Source organism: Diabrotica virgifera, chromosome 8 (genome assembly GCF_917563875.1).
Source record: "Diabrotica virgifera virgifera chromosome 8, PGI_DIABVI_V3a".
In the NCBI taxonomy this organism is placed as follows: Eukaryota; Metazoa; Arthropoda; class Insecta; order Coleoptera; family Chrysomelidae; genus Diabrotica; species Diabrotica virgifera.
The window spans coordinates 40,224,270-40,251,597 of NC_065450.1; the positions used below are offsets into that span (position 1 = coordinate 40,224,270).

A 27,328-nucleotide genomic window follows, 5' to 3' on the forward strand; every position below is an offset into this window, starting at 1 on the left:
TGAGCTATTCCCTACTTACTGTGAAAATATCAAGTACATCGATGTAGTAGGATAGAATTCGGAGCCAAATACCCTCATTGAGTGCCCTACAATAATGCTCTGCTATGATCGCGTGAGAGAGGACACATTTAAAACTATAGCAAAATTTCTATTTACCGTAACTTTTCGAGTTTTTGAGGTACAGCAACGCATTTTATGTCATTGGAAAGGTAATTTTGCATTATTTCAAAATATGTAAAAATATACAGGGCGCATCTAAAAAGATTAAGATTTTTTATTCATTTCCGGTTTAACCGGAAGCCATATTTTTGGTAAAATTTATTGTGATAGTAGATAATAAAGTACCATATATGTCTGCAAAATTTAAAATTTAAGTTTCTATTATGAAGGAAGTTACGGGCACTCAAACATTTTTTAATAAAAAATACATAACTCGCCTCCTATAGGGAGTTAAGAAATCTGACTAATGTCATACAATTTAGTGATAGAATATCAAAAACATATCAAAAAATAAAAAAATTCCTTGGAGCCATTTTTGAGAAAATCTAGTTCAAATTTATGTCAAATTTTGACCCCTTAAATATAGGCAACCCGTAACTTTCTCTGAAAAACGATAACATTCTTCTTATAGCCCCATCTTTAAGCTATATAGCGACGTTCTCAAATTAAACTTATCTTAAACAAGTTTTTAGATAGGTAGCGAAATGTGTCGGGTGGGCGGTCGGCCATGTTGGCCGCCATTTTGAATTTGGAAATGTCAAATTCCGTATTTTTATTTACCTATCGATGAGCTTACTTTGAGTTGAATTTCATTCATTTCGGTAAAAATTTGCAAAAGTGGGCCCTAAATAACCCCCCTATTTCGGCCCCCCTTTGAGAGGTTTTTTTTAAAAGCTTAGTTTCTCGACAAAATTCTCTTAAACTTACTCATACCGAATTTCATCAAAATCGGTCCGGTAGTTTTTGCTGGGCGGTGGCGACATACGTACGTACGTACATACGTACGTACATACTTCCGACATGCTTTTTTTTATTTGCTTTTTAGACTCAGCGGGACTCAAAACGTCGAAAAAAAGTGAAATCTGAAAAAAATTTTTTTGCACGATCCTATAACTTTATCTATTATACTATACTACGTATATAGTACGATAAAGTAGAAAATAGGTTGTTTTTGAAATTTTTTTAAAAACACAAAAATATTTTATCCAATTTTTTATTAAGTCTTGTACCTCTAACATGAAAAGTGGGACCGTTAAATTGGTTTTATGTTATCAAAAGCGTTATTTTTTAAAAACGTTAAAAGCGTAAAAAACGATATTTTTTAATATTTCATGGACGATGCGCGACAGGAATATGTCAATATATAATTTTTTTTTCTTTGCTTTATTTTCCTGGTCCCTGAAGGAAAGATATACGCGATATAGCAAAACGGGATAAAATATTTTTGTGTTTTTAAAAAAATTTCAAAAACAACCAATTTTTTTAAACTTTACCACCAATGCGCGACCGGAAGATATCAACCAATTTGAAAAATTATTTTTGTAATTTAAAACTGTATGCTAGTAGCAACTTTTCCGCGGTATAGCAACACGAAATAAAAAAAAGTTTTTTTCGGCCCACCCTAATAACTATGCCGGTTTGTTTTATTCCAACGATTTCTCTTGAACTTGCCTCATTATAAATATAGCGTCAGTGCATGACCATCCCGACCTAAAACTTTGTTGTTCTTCTGCTTATATTATAATTTCATTTAATTGGTTGTAAATCACTTTGGTTGTTAATTTTAATGTTGTGTTTAACAAGTTAATTTCTCTGTAATTCTGCGGGTCCGATTTGTCTCCTTTTTTGAAGAGAGGTATTAGGATAACCATTCTTGTGGTATTATGTTTTGTTCTATTATTTTTTGTATTAGTTTTAATAGTGGTTTAGTTAGATCTTCTCCTCCGTACTTTAGGAGTTCGTTCGATATTCTGCCCTCTTCTGGAGATTTTCTATTTTTTAAATTATAATTATAAATTGTAAAATTCCCTTATCTTCCTTAGTCTCAGTATCCGTTATGGCTTGCAAATTTTAGAAGCCTCGGAGGTGTAACCAGAGAAAGTTCCCATTGTTTTCAGTCTGGTGGGATGTAGAGCAACATTTTTGGTGTTGTTTTATGTGCTATTATATTGAAAACTTAGTCTTTTGCTAGCAGTTACCGCTAGGGCATCCATGCCATTTCGTTCGTTGCAATTCGTAACTGCACGCCGGGATTTGTCCTGGTTGGGTCAGAGAGAACAGCATAATATGTGCCTCCTGATGAGAGATTAATAAGTTTCGAAACCGGTAGAGGTGCTTGCAGCACTCTATGATTGGACTAGAATATGATGCGGCTGTAGTTTCGTGTTGCAACGAAATTGAAAATGGTTATTCATTTTGATTTACATGTTCACTCTGATTGGACTATGAAGGAAACCATTATCGTTGGAATTTTACCGCGCTGAGCAGATGGGACGAGAATTATAAATTGTAAAATTCCCTCATCTTCCTTAGTCTCAGCATCCGTTATGGCTTGCAAATTTTAGAAGCCTCGGAGGTGTAACCAGAGAAGGTTCCCATTGTTTTCATTCTGGTGGGATGTAGAGCAACATTTTTGGTGTTGTTTTATGTGCTATTAGATTAAAAACTTGGTCTTTTGCTAGCAGTTGCCGCTAGAGCATCCATGCCATTTCGTTCTTTACAATTCGTAACTGCACGCCGGGGTTTGTCCTGGTTGGGTCAGAGAGAGCAGCATATTATGTGCATCCTGATGAGAGATTAATAAGTTTCGAGACAGGTAGAGGTGCTTGCAGCACTCTCTGATTGGACTAGAATATGATGCGGCTGTAGTTTCGTGTTGCAACGAAATTGAAAATGGTTATTCATTTTTGATTTACAGGTTTACTCTGATTGGAGTACGAAGGGAACCATTCTGGTTGGAACTTTACCGCGCTGATCAGATGGGACGTGAATTATAAATTGTACAATTCCCTCATCTTCCTTAGTCTCAGCATCCGTTATGGCTTGCAATTTTTAGAAGCCTCGGAAGCGGAGTTGTAACCAGAGAAGAATTCCATTGTTTTCAGTCTGGTGGGATGTAGGGCAACATTTTTTGTGTTGTTTAATGTGCCATTAGATTGAGAACTTAGTCTTTTAAAATATAATACGTCTTTGTTTTCGTTTCACAGCAAAATTCTTTTGTATTATTTCTGCTCCTAAATAAGTATAGAGAACATGTTATTTGTCACGTTGAATTTATTTACGGGAAATCAGGTGCAAATTTTAGACCTTCCATATTTTTCTTTAATTCAACATTGGTATGGTTTACAGGTAATAGAAAGCTTACGAATGCGTAACCAAAAACTTGGTTTTATTAAAGGTTTTATTTTCTACGGAAATAAAACTCGGAATTGAAATAAAACAATATTCATTTCTTGCTCTAATGGGAGAGTAACACTTGCAAGCATAACTCTAAATGGAAGTTAATAGTCATTGTTTAACTCTTTGCATTTGTGAACTTTTCTCAGAATGATAAATAGTTTGTTTCTGTTTGTATTTTTTTACTTCTAATAAAACAAAAATTTAAAATATTATCTACTGGTTTTGCAAAATGCAATTACTATAAAAGAAACATTGCACTGCACTGAAATGCAGTTAAAAGTAATCCTAATAATAGCTATTCGTTAAATAAAATTTTTAATTGTCAGTCATTACAAAATATAAGGCGATACAAAAACTAAAATGAAGTTCCAAATTTTTTCTAAGATGGTAGAATGTTACTAACATTTATATTCACATACAGACCTGAGATGTTGTAACCATTTTAGTTCATTTTAAAAGTATTTGTGTTAAGTAGGCTGATAATAAGTTTATTAAACCAAAGGTAAGACTATCAAGGTACATGAAGAACAATTTGTTTGAATAATTAACTATAATTACTCGAACAAATTGTTTAAGCAACTCTACTCTATTTTATAACTATATTAGGGCATCATGAATCAATCAGCTGGTTTGTCCATTGTTGAACGTTTACTTCCTCTATGAATGTACATCTATCTTTATTCTGCGCCTGTGCTTTCCATTTGGTCGTAAATTTTTGAGATCATGGATCCATCATACACTTCTCCCATTTTTCCCAATGCAGCCCAGCAACTTCTTTCAAGCTAACTCCTTTTTAAAAGAAAATAATTTAGGAGAAGAAGCATAAAAATAAATAATAAATATTATATCCCATCTGTGGTTCAGTGGTAAGAGAGCCTACCTTTGGATTCAGGGGTCGTGAGTTAGAATCTCATCAGGGGTGGGAAATTTTTTCATTTATTAAAAAATAATTAGTGAAAAAAATTTTTTATTTTTGTGGGATTTGTACTCACCCGAGGGACTGCAGACGTTCGGATAAAATGAGCGTTTCTGTAGAGGCAATGAAGTCGACTTTGCGAAGTAACAAGACATTTACTTAACACACACACTACACTTGGTATCTGATTGTAAACTCAACTGTACCATGCAAATGGCCATTAGTTGTCGATGCGTTAAGATAAATAAAAAATATATTGTGTTGTAAATGTAGTATATTATGCACTAAAATTTTCAAAAATTATTTATTTAAATAAGATAAATTTTTATTTAGATAATTTATTGTTATACCCACATTAAAAATATAAATGAAAAATAAAATAAAAATGGATGTGAATGCGTAGATGCCATTTTAAAATAACCTTTTATTCCCTTTTTTCTATTTATAAACATTCACAAATCAATATTTTGTATCTTCTATCTTTAAAATTAATGATAAAATTAAAATTTCTAAATTAATGATACTGTGTAGCTAATGATATATTTTTTAAGATTGTCTACAAAAAAAAATATATCTGCTATCAGATAATTTTTTTTGTGACATCCATTTTATTGCAATCTATTTTATAAAAAATAATAAACAATACATAAGAGTGTGACAGAGTCAGTATTCACCCAGTGGTGAATACCTAAGAGAGTACAATAATGATTGAATTAGTACAGTTATTAATAAATTAATTGAATTAATTTGAACTATTCAGATAAGTTGTATTTATATTTTATATTTATATTTCCAAAATAACTTATCTACATCTAACGATGTTATTGGTTCATAGTTCAAGATAATAATTAATTAGGAATCTAAATTAACAGTGACACTTAGATTAAAATTTCAAATTTTTTCCACGTGTATTAACGGTAAGTACAGTAGGAAAAATGAAAGAATACCCATGAACAATCACATCAATCACTTATTTTGTATTTGCTGTCTTTTTCTATAAATATCAAAGGTTTATTATATAAAAAGAGAGCAAATACAAAATAAGTGATTGATGTGATCGTTCATGCGTATTCTTTCATTTTTCCGACTGTACCTAACCATAATTATTTTATATATTAATGTGATATCAAGAATTTTAATTTTAAACTTTATAAAAAAAAATTATATAAAAATTATTTAAATTTTTGATTTATGAGTTATATCACACCTTTCAATTTTGTTATCTCAGGTTTTACTCGTGCTTCAATATCTATAATTTACAGCTGATGGTTTGGGTCCAAAGAATAACGGAATAAAACAACATAATATGATATGAAAATCATGTAATAAAATAAACTGATTAAAATACCTCCAATGATTATTAGCATACAATGTTTATCAAACAAAATCGTTCTACGTACGTGAACCTTCAATAATGCATGTATAATACAATACAATTCCAATCTAAAATCGAGCTTATTATCCTACATAAACAAATCAAGTAATATTCAGTGTCCTTTCTAATGCAATTTTGGTATATCGATTGTACCAAAAAAAAAATTTATAAATTATCCAAGACAACGTATTCACATGTTACTAATATGATATAATATTATTTGACCCAAAATTCTCAAACTGAAATTAATTATGAATGTTTCTCCCGTTGAAACGCTTCCTCTCCCTTGAGTTGTCCCATTCCTCGTTCTATGCAAAATAAACTATCAGTTCTCAGCCGCCTCCTATGTAATTGGCACTTTCCAATGATGTCAGCCTCCTTTCCTCTCGCCAAAAAACTTAATCTCTCGTTCCGAAATAAACAGCGATCCGGATAATACAACTAGGAAAAGTTTACTTACAAATTGGTACCAGATCAGCTACCGTCGGACACAATTACTTCACCAACTCACAACTTTTTCTTTTTCACTTACTACCCTGGGAGACCACCTCGAAAACCGACCATTCACTTTAAGAAACTGGAACTAACTAACTATCTCCTCTCCTCTCTCTATTCATCCAACCTCTCAGTATACACACCCATCTCATCACTTTCCAAAATCTCGGCCAATCAGAAATTTGCATACCACTCCCCACATAAAATCATAAATACCTACAAAATTTCCTAATTCATATTATTTCTACAAGGACACTTAATTTCTATGGGGTATTTACAGATTCCGAAGAACCATTTACTTATTAACTATTTTTATTGTTCTGTTCATGGCGCAAACCCTGATTACGCAACACTTTATGGCTTATAGGAAAAAACCATCGTTAACTTCTATTCACTGTACCACTATTCACTTGTTATACTTATACAAAATATTATTTATGACTAAGATTACCTTAGGTTAATTCCAGGCAGTTCGGAGTATTTTTACTTTCTATAATCTCTGAAATATTGATTTCATCGTACATTAAATATCTCTTCTCCTCAATTTTCAATCCCATAATAATATATAACACCGGTTTATAGCGTCCTGCGCCTTCCGGTTCCTATTCTCCAGCCGCGTCGATCTGGCCAATCTCCAGGTCGTAGATCCCTCTCAGACATAGCTTTCTGGATTCCACTTGTCCAGGTTGTTTTCGATCTGCCCCTTTTCCTTCTTTTCGGGGTTGCCATTACATTATTAGCTTTGGGAGTCGATGTTCCTCCATTCTTTGTACATGACCATACCAACAAAGTTGTTTTTGTTGGACTTCTTCAAATATGTTTGTTTTTCTATTCATATTATCTCGCACCCGTTCATTCGTTATATGTGAAAGTCTAGAGATGCAGGCCGGTCTTCGCCAGAAGTCCATTTCCAGTGCGAGCAACTTCTGTTCTGTTCGCTTATTCAGTTGCCAGGTTTCACATCCATATAATACCACGCTTTTAAAGATGCTATTATAAAGCTGTGTTTTCTTTTCTTTTGATATGGTTCTTGACCAAGGTAGTGAGTTCAAAGCTCCTATTACCTTCTTTCCTTTCATAATTCATTCCTCTATTTCGAATTCTGTCCTTCCACTTTGTTGGATTCTCGTTCCAAGGTATACATAATCAGAGCTTGGCTCGATAACCATATCATCCTCTAGTTGTACTCACTTTTCTGTCCTCCTATACACATATATTTAGTTTTCTTCATATTAACGTATAGGCCCCATTTTTTGTATTCTCGAAACAGCCGGTTTGTCATAAATATTACATTATATTTATCCTGGGCAATCACCACCTGGTCGTCAGCAAAATGCAGTGTGTATAGTGTTGAGTCGTCGTTTAGCTGTATCCCCATTCCAGAACACGATTTCCGCCATTTATTGAAGACCTTATTTATATAGATTTTAAACAGTGTTGGCGATAAGCTGCATCCCTGTCGTAGCCCATTACCATAATTATTTTGTGTTTCCAAATATATCGTTACATTGTTTTTCAACAATTTCAACAATGTTTCCTTTTGCTCTGCTTATTTAATTTTTAAATCTCTCAACCGATTCTACAGACTCAGGAAGTGGCATTTCTTGCGCTTTCAAACTTGAAATAATACCTCTTGGCAATGTTGTATTCCGACACCCCCATCGAACAAGGTTGAAACTCATTTTTAGCGATTTTACAGGAGAGGCATAAACGAAAACATGAATTTTTAAAAATTTGTAGCGAAATTATTAGACACTTTTACACTAATGCGATATGATATATAACATAATAAGGGATTACTGTGAGATGTTTGTTTTGTAATGGTATTAACTATTGAAAATCTTGAGTTTGATTGAGATACAACCTTGAGATTAAACATGATTATTCGTAGGAAAAGGCTGTAACTCGCCTAACAACCATTTTGCACTCTCCGTGTTAATTATTTTTCCCGTTTTACTATTAAAATGTTGTATATTTTGAGTTATTGGCAATACAGATAGGAGAAAATTAGTTTTTACGGTATATATTTAAATAAAATATCAACTCACAGTTTTCACAACTTTAATTGGAAATTATACATTTTAGAATAACAATAATATTCTACCACTATGAAAAAACATGGTATAAAATATCTAAAATTTTTCGCATTTTTAATGCGTATCTGTAAATGTTCAATTTTAGGACCATTTTACTTTATTACTGTACTCTTTTACTATTAATATTTACTTCAAAATTAACAAGTGTGTCCTTAAATAGGTTAAAATTTAGAATTTGCTTCTGATTTATTTCAGTTACGGATTAATACTTGCCTGATGCTTTGGCACATCGTATCATGGTTGTCCATTGGTCTGGAGCATATACGACTTAATGTTTTTTCCGTTTTTCTGTAAGGGCATGCATTTAATCACCCTCGTTTGTGAATGTGCTATTTCAAAAAATACATGTGTAATGTTAATAATAAACTTTTTCGCTACATAGAAGTACGTAGAGAAACTTATTCTATATTTATTTTGTCCACCGCAACTATCAAAAAGGAAAAAAAGTCCGTAAATCCTTTTTTATTTTCATTTGGATAAATTGACAATTGCGTTGCACAATATGTTTGAACATTTTATAAATTAAACATACGTGCAACAAAGTTGTAACTCATTTAAAAACCCTGTTAATCATCAAGTATAAAGAAAGTAAATATTTAACATAGGAAGTATCCAGTGTTACTGCCTTTTCACGCTAAAATGATACACGTAAGTTAAAATACAACCTTTTTCAATGGAGTATTAGCGAAACTATTGAGAAGTAAACTACATATGTCGTTTATATTGACGTGTGCGCAATTTTTTGCTGAATTCGCCTGTGTTAAAATCTGAAAATAGATCTAACTTGAGTTACAACCTTGTTCGATGGGGTGTCGATCTTCGTTTTTATTATTAATTCTTTCACAAACGAAATAATTAAATAAAAATTGCAGCATTTTTCCATGCACTCTAATGTTTTGTTGTTTATTTGGGTTTATATGACTGCGGACACTAAGTCCATTCGCCATATTCTAATGTGTAATAACTGTTCATTTAACAAAGGAACATTAATTTCGTCATTACTTAAGAAGTAAAAAATCTTTTTGTGTAGATGGTATCTAATTCCATAAAAAATTTTTTCTAAGAAGTATCCAAGTTGGAATTAAAGTAGGTACATCACAAAGTACATCATACAAACGTTTTCGGACTTATCAGTCCATTATCAGGTTCGACTGCAGATCCAAAGCAGTTAAAAGTATCTACAGAGTTAGTTCAAATGACCTTTCAAATACAACATTTTTTGAGCCAATTTAGGCTAAGTTATAGGCGACACTAAGCCGATGTTTAAAGTGTAAATTATTTTTATATTAAAATGGTGTCTTCATGTTTGCTTTAAACTTCATAGTTAATGTGTTTGGAGACAGCAGGACACAGACTGATTTGAAAGGTCATTTGACTTAACTCTGTAGCTAGTTTCAACAGATCGAAACTATAATAATATAGTTTCGATCGCCAATAGTTTGGTTTTACGAAAAACCATAGTCTAAGACGGATTTAAAACTATATATTTTGTGAGAGGATGAATAATTTTGAGTTAGTTACTGTGACATAACCCCAACATGAAACACGCTTGTCCATCATCCGCGGTTGAAGAAAGGTAATGTGGCAACCCCTCCCTGTTGGCCACCTAACAACTCAGGTAAATATTTTTAAAACTGTTATTAGGCGTATAGTCTCTTGTGTTTCTCCTGTCTTTTCCCTACTGACAGTTTTGTTTTCTACCCTTGGTAGGCCAATTTCGTGAGGACATACCTTGGGGATTAGTGGCTGTCCGTTGTTTAACACTTTAGTGTAACCACACCCCAGAGTCACGACCACTGGAACACCCACCTACGAGACCGTAAGCAAGAACAGAGGCCCATAAGTCGGTACCAATAACAACATAACCTCCATTTTTATATATACCATCTATCCTATACTGTGTCTATACCTAACATTTTGTTCAGATCTAAGTCCTTCCTGCTACCCTCATTGTACACCTGAATAATTCTTATATAAACCATAATATATTATATCCTATACTGTGTCTATACCTACCATTTTGTTCAGATCTAAATCCTTCTTGTTACCCTCATTGTACACCTGAATAAAGCGCTATATTTAGGTGTACAATAAGGGTAACTGAAGAACACTACAAAGGGTAAATGAATAAGACTTAGATCTGAACAAAAGGGTAGGTATAGACACAGTATAGGATAGATAGCGTATATAAACATAGAGGTTATGTTGTTATTGGTACCGACTTATGGGCCTCTTTTCTTGCTTACGGTCTTGTAGGTGGGTGTTCCAGTGGTGGTGACTCTGGTTACACTAGGTGTTGATTGGAACTACCAGTTGGTTACTAGCTGTTGGACAACGGACAGCCACTAGGCCCCAAGGTATGTCCTCACGGAATTGGCCTATATACAAATGAATTTAGACGACGAATTATAGTACGGGGATTGGTTTAAAATTATTATTAAGAGTAGCTGGAAAATATTAATGCTACATTATATATTCTAGATGCTGCTTACGTCGTCATGGATAATGGATACCACAATATTTATAGCATTTATCAGCTCGTTGGTTTATAAGTACTTCACAAGGAATTTCGACTATTGGAAAAAAAGGAAAATTCTATATCCAAAACCTATTCCACTTTTTGGTAACTTCTACGAGGTGTTTACTTTTAAAATGACTATTCATGAGCGATTGAAAGAACTTTATGATCAAATAGACGCACCATATTTTGGAATATTCATTGTGGATGAACCTTTCTTAGTTATAAAAGATCCTAAGCTTATTAAGGATGTCTTAATAAAAGATTTTAACATTTTCTGCAATAGAACAGGTGCTGTGCCTCCAAAAACCCTTATGGCTAAGGCAGTATTTTTCTTGAAAAATCCAGAGTGGAAGCAAGTGAGAGTCAAGTTAACACCAGTCTTTACTTCGGCCATGTTGAAGAACTTACACAGTAACTGTTTAATCGAAGTCTGTAACTGCTTGGTGGGATTTTTGAATAAAAATAAGGGAATAATAGATGGCAAAAGGGCAGCAGAACTTTTTTCATCAGAATTAATTATGAAATTCGTATACGGAGTTAATCCACAATGCTTCTATGAAAAATCTTCACAAATTCAAACTCTTTTAAAGAAAATAAGTGAGTTTAATATAAGAAATGGAGTTATTCAAAACCTCTATTTCATTAAACCATCGTGGGTAATGTTCTTCCAGCTAAATTTCATTCCTGAAAGTATGATGAAGTTTTTTGAAGGTGTTTTTAAACAAACGATGGAAGCCAGGAGTCAATATGATGGCAAACCACAAACTTTTGTCGATTTCGCAAATAAAGGTGTGAGAGAAAAACAATCTGGAAAGGAAGATGTTTTGGGTAAGTTTTAACTATTTAAATTAGTCAGCTTCTTTTTTTTGTATAGACATAACTCTGTCTTTGTTTTGAATGTGCCTACTCTAAGTTGTCGTTCCATCGTTTTAGTGGTGTTTTCACTGATCGTCTTCCTATTGGGGAACCATCTTTCGCTGTCCTTACTCCTCTTTTTGTTCTCATTTGACTTATGTGGTTATTCCATTCTACTCTTTTATTTCTTACCTAGTTATTAAACGTTCTCCACCTTGCATCTTCGACGTATATCTATCTGTACTTCTAGCTCTGTTCCATAGAATCTTACCATCGATTTTTCGAAGGGTTTTCATCTCTGCTGTTTCGAGCAATCTTTTGTCCTCTATGTCAGGCGTGTTTCTGCCGCGTACGTCTTTATTGGTCTGACGACTCTTTTGTGAATTCTACCTTTCATTTCGCATCCGATATTTTTATTTCTCCAATAGATTTAATCGTTTAGGAAACCTGCGGCTGTGTTTGCTCTATTCACTTGATCTTCCACTTACTGTGTCGAGCTTTTCTTAGCTGGATAATGTAATGCCTAGATATTTAAACTCCATCACTTTTTCTATTGTCTGACCATCCAGCTCCAATTTACACCTTAGCTACAAACACTCCAAGCTACACTTAGTATTGCATCGTCTGCATAGCAGATTGTTGTTTTCTCTCATTGGATACCCTTTTTTAGTTATTACTTTTTTATTATTTCATTCATAATCAGGTTGAACAATAAAGGACGCAAGGAATCGCCCTCTCTTATCCCATTGCCAGCTTCAATTGGGTCAGTTAGTTCATTTTCTAATTTTACTTTTATTGTGTTGTTCTGGTAGATGTTTTCGATCGTTTTAATTATTCCTAGAGGTACGTCTCTTGAATATAACAAATGGATAAAGTTCCTTAATTTGACCCTGTCAAATGTGCCTCTTTGTTTTATTCTAACGATTTCTCTTGAACTTACCTCATTATAAATATAGCGTCGCTGCTTGATCTTCACGGACTAAAACTGTTGTTCTTTTGCTAATGTTATAATTTCATTCAGTTTGTTTGTTATCACTTTGGTTTTTAATGTTGTGTTTAATAAGTTAATTCCTATTAGTCCGATTTGTCTTCTTTTTTGAATGCTTGATCTCCATTTTTGCGGTATTCTGTTTTGTTATTAAATATATTAGGGCCTTAGTTTCCACTCTTAGGTGTTTGTTTTTCCAAATTGTGTCGTTTGGGCATCCGGTCGTTCTACTGGCTTTAATTATCTGGTCTTTTACCTCTTCTTCGATATTGTTGTCAGCTGATAGATTTTCCAGCTATACAATCTTTCCAGAATTTTTAGAATAATCTTTTTTGAGAACGATTTCCGAAGTGGAAATTGAGATATCAAACATGAATTAATTAAGAATGTAATTTTCATTACGCCAATATTGTTTGTGACCCGATCAATTTAAACATAATACCTTTTATCTCGTTTTTTATTTTCAGAATACGACATGTCAATCGGAACTGCAATATCTTTTTTAATAGCTGGTAAAGATACAATGACTACACAAATTAGTTTTACTCTATATGAAATTGCCATGAATGAATCTATACAAACTAAGTTAAGAAACGAAATCAAAGAGAATGTTAAAAAGTTCGGCGGAATTACATATGAGGGTGTGCACCAAAACAAATACCTGGAAATGTGTATCTACGGTAAGATATATATATATATATATATATATATATATATATATATATATATACAGGGTGTCCCAAAAGTAGCGGGACTCTCGAACAGGTCGCGAAATGAACATCGAATCGAAAAACTGGAAAATACGCGTTCAATATTTTTTAGAAATTTATCGCATGCCACCAAACACGACTCCCCATTCCACTCCCTGGAAGTGGAGTGGTGGGTAACTTTAAAATCGTAAATAGAAACGCCCATTTTTTATGGCACATTTGGATTCCTTACGTAAAAATAAGCAACTTTTTTTTGAGACAATAATTACTTATGTTTTCATGAGCAGTCCAAGACTGCAATAAAAACAGGGGTTCCTATTTAGGATTCTAGAATTACCCCACCCCACTTCCGTGAGATGGAGTGGGGGTCGTATTTGGTGTGAATCGATAGGTTTTTAAAAAATATTAAATACGTATTTTTTGGTTTTTCATTTAAAAGTGTATTTCGCTAGATCTTAGACCGTTTCTATAATTGTCATAGGATATCAGGATAAATCGTTTTTTTTTTCGATTATAGCTCTATCTCTCAATAAATAAAAAAAAGGTATCGAGTAAAATTTGCTTATTTTTAAGAAGGGAATCAAAATCTGCAATAAAAAAAAGAATGTATGTGTACTTTGTACGCACGTATGAAGTTATACTTCTATTACAGCTTTTCCCAACCAGTGGGTCGCGAGTCGCGACCCATTAGTGGGTCGCTGGCCTATTTCAGGTGGGTCGCAGAGTGGCTCTTATAGTAGCTGTGTAGCGTACAGTTCCTTATTTTTTCTATCATCTTGGGGGTTAAGGATGGGTCGCGAATATCATATATCCTCTTTTCTTTGCTGATAGATTTGTCCAATAAAATACTGTCTAACATTGTGATGGTTTTTCTACCTGACGTATTTCTGTCTTTTCTGAGACTAATGCTTTGTCTAATGTTCCATCGTGCGAAATATTTAGTGATACCGTTGATTGAGGTATTGGAGGGTATACCTAGTATATGGAGGGTATACGGTGATACCTAGATACTTGTATTTACAGTAGTGCTTTTTCGTTTGTTAAACGTCTAATATGAGATCTTTTTTTTTCCTCCATTTTCTTTTTCTTATTATTTACTTCTAGGCCCCATATATCAAACTTTTCAATTAATTTTGGTGCAATATAATTTAAATCGTCATAATCCTAAGCCATTATTACTGTATTAGCTAAATTACATAAAAATTGTAGTACCTTAAGATATGTATATGTATACAGGGTGTTTTATTAATAATTGTTCATATAGTAACTCGAGAAACCTTAGCACAAAATACGAAGATTTAACCTAAAACATATATATAAAATGTGGTTCCTTAGTAAGTTGCGGGGTGTTTTATCTAAAAATTTAAAAAATTTTGTGCTCAGCATTTTAAAACTGTTCGACGTATCCTTTTCATACTTGACAGAAAGTACGACTGCTAGACACTCTGCTAAATTATAATAAACAAACGTTTCTAGCTACTACCAGAGGCGTACGACAGGGGATGGTGAAGAGTTGACCCTTCTCAAATTCTACGCCACTGGAGGAATTCCTATTTTAGTGCCCTTTTTAAATTTTCCAATACTTTCTACGTAAATAATATGCTTTTCATTGTAACGATACAGTCATTAGTTTTCGAGATATTTGAAGTTAAATATGAAACGGCACAGTTATTTTGAATAGTTTATGATGACTCATAATATGATTAAAATTTAAAAATTATTTGTACCCAGTACCTTAAAACTATTTGACGTATCCTTATCATATTTGGCAGAAAGTGCAGGTACTGTACACCCTAATAAATTAAGATAAATAAACGTTACTAGCTACTACCAAAGGCGTACGACACGGGATAGTGGCTGGTTGACCCATCCCAAATTCTATGCCACTGACGAAATTTCTATTTTAGTGTAATTTTTTGATTTTGGATTACTTTTTATGTAAATAATATACTTTTTATTCGTAACGATAAAATGATTAGTTTTCGAGATGTTTGAAGTTAAAAATGAAGCGACACAATAAATTAATCAAAATAACCGTGTCGTTTCATTCTTAACTTCAAAGATCTCGAAAACTAATGACTTAATCTTTACGAATGAAGAGTATATTATTTTCATAGAAAGTATTTTAGAATTCAAAAATTGAAGTAAAATAACAATTTCGCCAGTGGCGTAGAATTTGGAAATGGTCAACCATTCACTTTACCCAGTCGTACGCCTTTGGTATTAGCCAGAAACGTTTGTTTAACATAATTTAGTACTTTGTGCAGTACCTATACTTCCTGACAAGTATGTAAAGGATACGCCGAATAGTTTTAAAATGCTGAGCAAAAATAATTTTTAAATTTTTAGATAAAACACCCTGTAACCCAGTAAGGAACCACATTGTATTTAAGTGTTTTAGGTTAGGTAAATCTTCGTATTTTGTGCTAAGGTTTCTCCAGTTACTTTATGGACAATTATTAATAAAACATCCTATATAGTATCTTGCATTTAGTCATTTCTGTTCGAAGAAAAAATTAAATACATACATCTAGCTAACAAAAAATCATATATTAGTGTCTTTAGATGTAACATCACTGTATACTAATGTACCCATATCACCTGGTTCAAAAATATATACAAAAGAAATGGAACGACAAAAAATACACTGATATTACTCTTAATGACTTCCAAGAACATGTAGAAACAACACAAAAATCGACATATGTTTTGTTTACAAGCAACAAATATATAAACAAATAGACGGATGTGCAAAGTGAGCAAGCCGTTCCACTGTTGAGCAAGCCAAACTTATTATGAAAGATCCCGAAAAATTTGTGATTACTGCTGCACTAAAATTAACTAAGGTTGTTCAAATGAAAGGGTACGAAGCGGTACTCTGGGTATAAATAAAGTTTCTATTCAAAGTATTCATCATTGACCTGAGTACAACGATCCCATTGATTAAGGAGCGGAAGGATTCCTTGTTCCCAGAATTCCTGTCGCCGTGACAAGACCCAGTCCCTCAGAGCGTCCTTCAATTCGTCGTTAGAATTAAAGTGCTTTCCTCTGATATATTTTTTCCAAGGACCAAACACATGGTAATTGCAAGGCGACCGATCATTTCTCAATAGGTAGTCCACCTTGTCAATGAGATCAGCCATGATAACAGTGTTTTCTACAAATATAGGAATTTGAATTTGGATGTGAGGTCATCTTGGATTTATCCTTTACAGGTAATGGTGGACATTCAAAAAAGAACTTATAGGTATACCAAATTTTGTTAAAATCGGACTTTTCGTTTAAAAGTTACCGTGCTATTAGTCACATATTTATAGTCGCCATTTTGAATGACCGGCATCTTTGTAAAAGGCAAAATCTGAGACGGCTTCATATCTAAATTTGAACCTTTGTATGTGCAGTGAATGTGGTCCAAATTATATGATTCTACCATTAAATTCACAATAATTTTTATATTATTTTGCACGAATCTGCCGCACATAGGTACATGTGAAAATAAGTTATGCATTTATTAAATGGTAATTAACATAACTAAAAAGTTCAAAATATTTTATAAAAAATATTTTTACGCTCTTTTCAACACTGCTATTACCTTTTTGAAAAATGAATGTACACAGGGTGAAAGAATTAAAAAAGAACAACATATTTTTACATAAAAAATCAGGAAAAACACAACTCTTGATAAACCGGTTTTTCCATTTCAAGAGCTCGATCTTACACATAAAAAAGAACCTATATACCAAATTTTGTTGGAATCGGACTTCTCGTTCAAAAGTTATCGTGCTATTAGTCACATAGTCGCCAATTTGAATGTCCGCCATTTTTGTAAAAAGCAAAACTTGGGATGACCCCGTATCTAAATTTGAACCTATATATGTGTAGTATATGTTGTCCAAAATATTTGCTTCTATCATTAAATGCACAATTCTTATAATATTTGCACAAATCTGCCGAACTAAAATAAAATATTACAAAAACGACTCTGGACCGCCATTAAGAAGAACAAAAAAATACACTTTCTTTCTTTTAGTCGAGGAAATGAAGCTGGAAAAATGGCAAACCTCGCAATTTTTTCGTCCAGCATCGATTTGTACAAAAATTTGGGATTAGGCTCATTTCACCCTCTAGTTCATTTTCTATATTGAGCCGTTGTACGCTTTTGGTTTTTTAAAGGTGAAAACCACCCCTAATTGTAAAAAATTATAAAATAACATTTTAAACTTTAATATTGTCAACATTGCTTCTTATTAGTTACATAATTATTGTTTTACGCCTTAAGATATAAATTATAATATTTCAACCCTTAAAACCACCCTTGTTGGAGCTATATAATATAAAAAGTTTACTTATCCTAAAAGAATAATTTCGGCTTGCATCAATTTACATAAAAATTTGGGGATGGGATCATCTTACCCTGTACTTCATATTCTATATCATGCTCAAGGACGTTGATTATTTTTAGGGGTGTAAACTACCCCTTATTGTCAAAAATTATATAAAAACATTGTAAACTTTAATATGGGTAAAATTTGGTTTTGATTGGTTAAGTATTGATTGTTTTATGCTTTAGAATATAATAAATAATATTGTAACCCTTAAAAACTACCCTTAATAACATTGCAATTTTTATAGGTAGATAACTTAATAGATCTATACAGAAAAAAAAGTAGAATTAAAGAATTACAAAAACATTTATTTACACAAAAATACGAATTTACAAATATGTAAAAATACACATACAAATAGTTTTTTAGTCATCATCCAGTATACGAACCGGGTCTGTGGTAGTATAAAAAAAAATTAGTTTTATAAACAAAGCTCCTTCATTTTTGGCGACAAAAAGTTTTTTCAATAATGGTTTTGTAGAATTTTTGAAAAGCTATAAGACTATGTAAATTAGATTCCGTAAGATTCCTTAATTTTTAATTGAGGTGGGTTTAAAAGGCTCGAATAAGGGGGTGTTTGCTCTTAAATAGATGTTTTAAACAGATATATCTCGCTAACTGTTCTTTGTAATGAAAATCTACGCATAAGGAAATTTTAGATATTAAAAAAGCTATAATTTAGTACTTTATCATTTTTTTCGGATCTCCAGTATTTTCGAAGATATTTTGAAGAAAATGCTGAAGGCCTTTTAAATAGGTCAAACTTCTTGGGTGTATTGATAATATAAATATGAAAGGAATTACAGAAATGCGAAGACCAATCTTTAATTACAAGGGTAGTTAGGGGGTGGTTTTCACTGTTTTTTTCGTAGAGAAAAACAGGTACCGACTTTTTTTGATCATAATTTGCTCAATTTTTATACTAGAAACTTTTTAGTATTTTTCTTTGAAATATCTTATTGTATGCTTGAAAAAATATCATCTAAGTTTTCCTGGAGAAATGCAAAGTTTACCTGTTATTTGGATTTGATTATTTCAAATTATCCATTTGACGAAAAAAGCTAACTTTTACCATGCCGTATCTCGGTTTGTATTGGTCGTAAAAATATTATAGAAAAACAGTTTTGTTTGTGTTACTAAAAGATACAATTTTGTTATCTACAGTTTTTTTGATTAAATGCATATTTTTCGAGTAATTCTTAAATAACCCTCTAAAAAAGTCGATTTTTCCGTCGAAAAACTGTTACCTACTTTCAACCGCGAATAACTCGAAAAATATTAGTTTTGCGAAGAAAATGTAAAAAACATTTTTTTCTCAGAATTACTTTTTACATCGATTTACATGGTTAAAATGTAATAAAAAATTCCCACCCCCGAGATGGGGTGGCACCCACACCCAAGGTTTTAGCGTACAGCGGCATGATATAGAAAATGATCCTTGGACTATTCCCTACCTTCTGTGAAAATTTCAAGTAAATCCATGCTGGACGAAAAAATTGCGAGCCAAAATGCTTCAATACCTCGACTATTTCTTCAAATAATTTGTTTTATCCCATGCCTAGATTTTGTGCCACATTGGAATACCTAAAAATCGATTAACAAGATCGGATAACAAGAAATCGAACTTCACTGACTAGGCAACATTTAGCGCTCATATGAGTATAATAATTATAAGACATTTCAAGACTTTGTCCTTTATTACCAAGAAATAATAAAGTGTAGACCAGGCAAAGTATGGGCCGCTCTGTGCATTGAGGTGTAAACGCCAATATCAATGGACAATATTCACTTTGAGTGGTCTAGCCATCTTTGTCTGTCACATGCGCGGGATCGCTTTGTAAAAAAAGAGAGACAGACCACCGATCGACTGCGTATTTTGATCAGTATGCCTTGTCTATTCTATGTCTATGTTTATCACACCGCTGGTAGTCAAACTGACACACATTGTATATTGTATTTGTTTATCTTTGGACCACATTGAGTTTCTTAAGTTTTTTACCTTTAATAGTTTTTTGGTTGTATTTTCCGAACATTTTGTTGTTGTATTATGTGGTTTTTAGTTATAGAAGTAGATACTTAAACGTCTTTATTTAGTTTTAACCCGCGAGTAGTCGCGCCGTTAGATAGAATCTCACATTTTATCCTTTTTCGCGATAACTTGATGAAAAATTTTGCAATTTTGAAAAAATTTCGTAAGTGCCTCTTTCTTATCTTTTTTTTTTTCTTCTTTTTCTTCTTTTTGTGGAATTTATGGCTTTGGGGAGAGCCAATTAGCTCTAATAATTGTTAGAAATAATATTTCTAACATAACAAGTAAATAAAAATACTATAAAATAAAAATTTGTTGTAAATTCGTATTTAAATTCATATTTTGAAAGAAAATCTAACACGCGGCTATTAATGTTACAGAAGTGAGCGCGACTACTCCCAGATTAAGCAATAAATAAATAAAAATAAGTGAATACTTTCTAAAGTTGTTGGAACACAAGACAGATGTTGCTAGTAAGTACAAGCAACATATTGACAAAATAAATAATATAGATTCATTTTTCCTCAAGGAGTCTGAATTAACTTACGGTGGATAAAGTTTACTTACAACTATCTTGGCACAATAATTAATCACACAAACGATTACTCCAAAGAAATCAAAGTTCGAATAGAGAAAGCAAGAACAAACTTCAATAAAATGAGAAAGGTACTTTGTGCAAGATATCTGAAATTAGACTTGAGAGTTAGGCTGGCAAGGTGTTATATTTTCAAGACTCTGCTTAACGGGATAGAAGCATGGACACTTAACGCATCGACTACTAAAAAGGTGGAAGCATTTGAACTGTGGGTGTATAGAAGAATCCTGAAGATATCATGGACCGAGCATATAACAAACAATGAAGTCATGAGACGAGTCAACAAAAGACTGGAAATATTGGAAACCATCAAGACACGAAAGCTGCAGTACCTGAGGTATGGTATGCGTAATAAGAGATACAACATACTTCAGTTGATTATACAGGGGAAAATCCAGGGCAAGAGAAGTGTAGGAAGGAGACGAATCTCGTGGTTGCGTAACTTGAGGGAATGGTACGGATGCACATCAACCGAACTATTCAGAGCAGCAGCATCTAAGATCAGAATAGCCATGATGATTGCCAAACTCCGTCGCGGAGATGGCACGTGAAGAAGAAGGAGAAAGTTTTTCAAGCGTAAGTAACATGGATATAGTTTGTTATTTAGTATTGTTAGAATATATTTTATAGCATTCAACCATTTTAAGCATCCATGTTAAATTAATTCTATTACAAAACAAGAATACAAAGAAACGCAAAAAAATATCTAAAACACATTAAGAAACATGTTTTTTTTTAACTTTGAAAATGATTAACATGTATGTTTGCCTCCCAGTGGCCATATTGATTTAATTTTGACAGCATGTTAGAATGCCCTATTGTTATCACAATATTGTGCGTTGTTGATAGTACGTATGGTGTCACTGTCACTGTCGTACTGCCGGCGCACTGTTACCGCACTGTTGAGAGTTCGCAGGACTTAAAAAAAGATTGATGACGCGCTGATGAAGCCTCTTAAATTGCATTTCTATTATGTTTTAGATTATGTTTTATTTTTTTATTGTTTAGAAACAGCGAGAAAGTATCCTGCTGTTCCATTCGTGGATAGAGTGCCAATCGCTAATTACAAATTTCAAGGAACAGATTCAGTAGTGGAAAAAGGTGTAACGGTATTAATACCATCTTACGCACTTCATAGAGACGAAAAGTATTATCCTCATTCTGAAGTATATGATCCAGAAAGGTTTAGAGAAGATATAACGTCAGAAGGTTTAACTAATATTCCGTTTGGAGCAGGACCCAGAAGTTGTATAGGTATATTTTTTAATATCCCTCGATTCTATCAACTAGAGTTAAAGTTTATAAAATAGCCCTAATGTTCATTAGATTACTTTTATGTTTATTATAAATAGGATTTGGATTGTTTTGGAACATATTTTTCAGATTCCGTTTAAAAAAGTTTTGCATATTTTGATATGTCGACAGAGTTTTTAATAGTTATTGTACTCCGCAGCATGCAGTACTGATACAATTATGTAGAAGGTTTTAATTTTATTGACAACTCTTCGAAGTACACAAACAAGGTATTTTCAGAAAATGAGTTAACTTTCTCTTTTATTCTCCAGTCCATAAAATTCCTGTAAGCGATTTCGTATTTTTCTCTTGAAATGCTTGGTAACAAAATTATTGCAAACATAGGATGCTTTCTCCACAATATTCGGGGGTGTACTTTCAAATTCAAAATCTTTGTCGTATTCCATTATAATTTAGTGCTGTCGCCAGAGGATGTACAACGGCCTCCTTTATTTAGATGAACTTATCCAATTTTTTTTATGTATTTTGACCCGTAGAACACAAATTTTTGGGTAACCGTTGATCCGGATGTCGATAAGATTGTTATAAACAAAGAACTTGCAGAATTACATGACAGCGATTTTTCGCAAAACAATACATTGTTTGTATTTTTTTGGTTCATTTTAAGGAAAAAATATTCCTACAAGTTTTTTCGTAGGATGCATATTTTTCGAGATAAACGCGGTTGGTCTTTAAAAGAATTGAAAAATTGAATTTTTTAACCCGAATAACTTTTGTTTAACCTTCCGATGACCAACCTTTTTTTGTTACACGGATGACCAAGGGGGGGGGGGGGGAATGAACCCAGGTCAAAAATGTCAAAAATGACAATTAACAAAAAAATTAAGGTTTTTTTTATGGCATGGACTTTATATCATTCAGCCAGTAACAACATGAGTATTAGTGTCATGTGTAGTGTATATGCTGAGTAAGTGTCTTGTTACTTTGCAAAGTCGACGTCATTAGCGTAAAACTACTTGGAATTACACATTATAGACGGTATTTTGCTAAACATCAACTTCAGAATATATTTTTTATTCGTAAAATATAGGGAATTTTTTATTGAAGTTATACTTCTTTAGGCGCGATTGAGATTGAGGGTGAATTTATATTGACCTGCGCGCATGCGCACACCGACAGTATGGTATTAGTCGTTATACGGGCTCTGATTGGGTTTTGAAATGATCTGTCAATAATAAATAATTGTTCAATATGAAGGTAAACAAATGTATAATATATTAGTTTTATTGTTGTGAGGACAGAAACAAAAAAGTTTATAATTGTAGTGACATTTAAATAGTTTTTAAAAGAAACAGGTACGTAATAATTGTAAATGTATTATACGCACCTACCTATTTGAACCTACCAAAATAAATAGCATGTAATACTTTTATTTACATAATTTGATTACCATCAAAATTTCTATCAATGTTCACCTAATATATGGTTTACTTACTCTATGTTTTGTTGTATTTTTTCAAATCTAAATCATTTCAGTTCAAAATCAAAATTATTTAATTTAATTCAAAAATGTCAAAAGCCGTTGATTGAGGTATTGGATCAATACCTCAATACCATATCAATATTTCAATCAACGCAAAAGCTTAATCCGTTTAGTTAGTCGATCTTCGCACATAATGACACATTGCCTCCGTGGCGAAGCGTTTAAGGCGAATGAACCCCAATATACCAACCGCGCTGATAGCTGTTTCGAATCCCAATAAAAACATTTATTTTTTTATTTTTTTATACATTTTATGATTGTAAGTATATTTATTATATAATTTTATTTTCAGAAAATACGTATTTAGTTAAAAAAATTTCCGACAATTAATGTTCAGAAATCATTTGTGGCATTTTTAATGTGTTTGTGTGTGTTTTATTCTTTTATTATTTTAATTTTTGGCACTGTTTTAATAAAAATGTTTGAGAAGTAGTAAGTATAAATTAGTTTAATATTTAAATAAAATATAAATAAAAAGTATATTAATTTCGTTTAAATAATATAATAGAAGTATAAATTCTTACGTGCGTACAAAGGACACACACATTCTTTTTCAAAATATGGGGATATCTAGAATGATATTAAAGTCAAATAAAAAAATAATGAGGTAAAAATTGAAAATACTTTTGAATTTATTAAAGAAAAACATACGCTGGGGTCACAATTTCCCCCGCTTGGTCATCCGAAGGTTAAAAAAAATTAGCAATTCTGCTTACCGCATGTGAAAGTTCAAGTCAAATTATACCAGTTTTAAATATTTGCATCGCTAAAAATATTTTTTTATTGTTAAACAAAGCTATAAACAAATAGTATTTGAGCGTTTTCACGAGTAACCAATGCCGTTATTTTAAGGCATGCTACGTAGAAGTTGCCTATTTACAGACGCTTTCACTTGTACCTACCGTTCGATTTCAAATGAGAGATGCATTGAAAACACCACTCAAGCACAATGTATTTATAGCTTTGTTTGACAATAAAAATATTAATTTTTAGCAATGAAAATAATCAAAGTCGGTATAATTTGACTTGAACTTTCAAATGCTGCAAGCAGAATTGCTATTTTATTTTTTAGACAAAAGTTAGTCGGGTTCAAAAATTGCAATTTTTCGATTTTTTTAAAGTTCCGCCACGTTTACCTCAATGACTATGCATCTGACGAAAAATTTTGTAAGAACATTTTTTCCTTAGATCGACCCAAAAAGTAAAAAAAATATTTTGTTTTGCGAAAAATCTCTGTTATGTAATTCTGCAAGTTCTTTAAGATTAACTCTTACCCAAAAAAATCGAGTTCTATGGGTCAAAATACATCAAAAAACTTGGGTAAATCCATCTAAATAAGAGGCCGTTCACGTGACAAGCGCTTAACCCGCGTTTTGATAACCAGCGATTATAACAACATACATTTTACTTGAGACCGTTCACATGGTAACGCGCGTTTTAAGTCATTAAAACGCGCGTTAGCATGTGAATGGTCTCAAGTAAAATGTATGTAGTTGTAATCGCGCGTTAAGAGCATACAGTAGCGATCAACAGGTAGCAACAAACGTGGTCCAATATTGCGGCTGTGATTTTGAATATTTTTTCGAGATATTTGGCACACACATTCGTACTATAATAAAGAATAGCGGTACAGAGCCCAACTTGAGAAATATGTTAGTATGTGGAAATTATTCTATAACTAAGTAAGAACCATTAAGAAAAACAAAAAAATACACTTTCTTCACATAAAATTTTTTATCCCATGCCTAGATTTTGTGTCACATGGGATCTACTAAAAATCGATTTTCTATAACAAGAAATCGAACGTGACTGACTCGGCAACGTTTCGCACATAATATGAGTATAAAAATTACTGTTTTTGATAGTATAAATGTCACTGTCAGTGTCGAATTAGCGACGCACTGTTGCCTCAATGTTGAAAGTTCGGAGAAATTTCGAAAAGCAAAAATATTGATGACGCGCTACTGTTTACTCTTCAGCGCATATCATGTGAACGGGCTTTATAGGAGGCCGTTTTATCCCCCTCCCCCTGGCGACAGCACTATTAACACAAATAATCTTTTAGTAGCTATGAAATATTTTAAAAAAGTATTAATTTTATATTCACGCTTGGAAAGTTGAAAATAATTTTGTTTATATTGTGTATGGTGTATTGTATTGTCCAAACGGCGATCATATGTTTTCCTATGGCTACTATCATTTCGTCGCGTTGTAAACACGACATGGAAAACCGTAGAAGAACCAGTGAGAAATTATTTCTCACTGCAATGGCCAACTTTTCTCACTGCGTCATAAATTGTTCGTTTTGAATGTATGTAAGTAGTGAGAGAAGTTACACATTGTATTTGCTACATGCGTGACTATGGTAGGGATACACGAATCTATGCCAGCGTCTGTAGCGGCGAAATATGACAATTTTGGCGAATAATGATTGAATAATAATTTTTTTTCAATAGACTTTTCGCTTATTGCAAAAACCCCTAAAATTGATACGTATTTTCTTCAGAGAACTTCTAAATATCCGTTTTATAATTTGACGTTTATTTGACAACCGAACTTATTGTGTGTATTTATAAAAAAATTTATCAAAAATGGTAAATAAATATTACATACAGGGGTCGCCAAGTTCATGAAAATTTCAAGATCTTTTCTTGATCTTTTCTTCATTTCAAGACAAGACCAAGACAAGAAGTCATTTTAGATTTCAAGACAAGACAAGAAATTTTTAGTCAATACCAAGATTTCCTGTCAATAAATCAAGAAATCTTGAAATATCTTGACTAGGTATTAATTTGTAAAAAAGATAACATATTTTAACATAAAATAACGTATTTTAATGTAGTGAACACTTTTTTTTTCTAAAACGGTTTACAAAATGTAAATCATGTAAATGTAACATAAATTTTTAAATCGGAATTGATAAGCCATGAATTGAGGCAGATAATACTTCTTATGCTGGGGCCACAGTCGTCGCATTAGAAGTTACTGTGGCCCCAGCATTATGGGGTCAACATCTTCTTGACTTTGTTATTGTTAAAGCTGCTATTAAAAATAGTCTTTCCGCAGGTACAGATGTTGCTGACGTTCTGAGAAAATCCTGGGCCATTTTAGATAATAACGGGTAGACGTTTTCGTGTCTTCTCTACCAATCAAGTAGACTCTCAGCATCTTCTGACCTAGGCTTATTTAAGTATTTCTTGGCTCTGGTATTAGATCCTGTAGGTCATTCTGGGATTTATTAGGCCGTGTCAGCACGCATCGCAATAAAAAGGTCGCCGGGGAATCACCGGACGAGGTAATCAAGAAATTTTAAGATGTTGAGGTCAAGACAAGATATAACATGTCAAGAAAATGTCAAGACAAGATGTTTTTAAATTTCTTGATTTTTTCTCAAGACAAGACAAGAAGTTGTTATTAAGACAAGAATTATTGTCTTGTCGACCCCTAATTACATATTAAAGTCAAATATCTCAAATGTTTATCATATGTTTAATGTCAATTTGTGGTCGCCAAAAATGACACGCGACTACGCTGGATGTCGCGTCAGTCATGCACGGAGCGAATGAAAAATATTATTTTTTAATATAATTTTATAATCCACTAAATACAACTTACCGTTTGAATTTTTTAGGTAAACGCCTGGGGATTCTGAGTTTATTAGTAGCATTGTCTTACATTGTTCTTAATTTTAATATAGAAAAATGTCCTGAAACTCCATCTAAGATCGAATTCGACACAAAAAGTTTTACCCTTGGTTCGAAAAAGGGCCTTCCTCTTAAAATTACGCCTATTATAGCAGAAGAAAAAGTATAAAATATTTTAATTAAATTTTTGTTATTTGTTTTATGTTGATTTGTTAAGAAAAAATTAAATTATTAAGCAGATCTCAGCTTAGAAGTTCTTTTCTTTTTAAATAGTAATTCTGTGTTTATTTATTTCGTTATAAAGAATTTACGGCCATGCTTTAATACAGTACTATACAAAATAAGGAAGTAAGCTAAGTAAACAACAGAAGCAGATTGAGGGCGTATCATACATAGCTTACCTCTCAAAAAGTAGACGATAAAGCCAATACGAAAGCAACAATGAATATCAACGGCTGAAAGGCAAAAATGACCAAGCGACATTTGGCTAACTTTACACTAGAGCGGTTTAAAGTTTGAAATT

General features: G+C 32.6%; 1 protein-coding gene across 1 annotated transcript; it reads left to right on the plus strand.

The window, feature by feature from the left end:
* Nucleotides 1–3,737: 3,737 nt before the first annotated feature.
* LOC114338934 (cytochrome P450 6k1-like) lies at nt 3,738–27,045 on the plus strand. The gene is made up of 5 exons (XM_050659361.1): nt 3,738–3,901; nt 10,763–11,630; nt 13,113–13,325; nt 21,373–21,618; nt 26,793–27,045. The coding sequence occupies exons 2-5, from the start codon at nt 10,763–10,765 to the stop codon at nt 26,972–26,974; spliced, it is 1,509 nt and encodes a 502-aa protein (XP_050515318.1). The 5' UTR covers nt 3,738–3,901; the 3' UTR covers nt 26,975–27,045.
* The last annotated feature ends 283 nt before the right edge of the window (nt 27,046–27,328 follow it).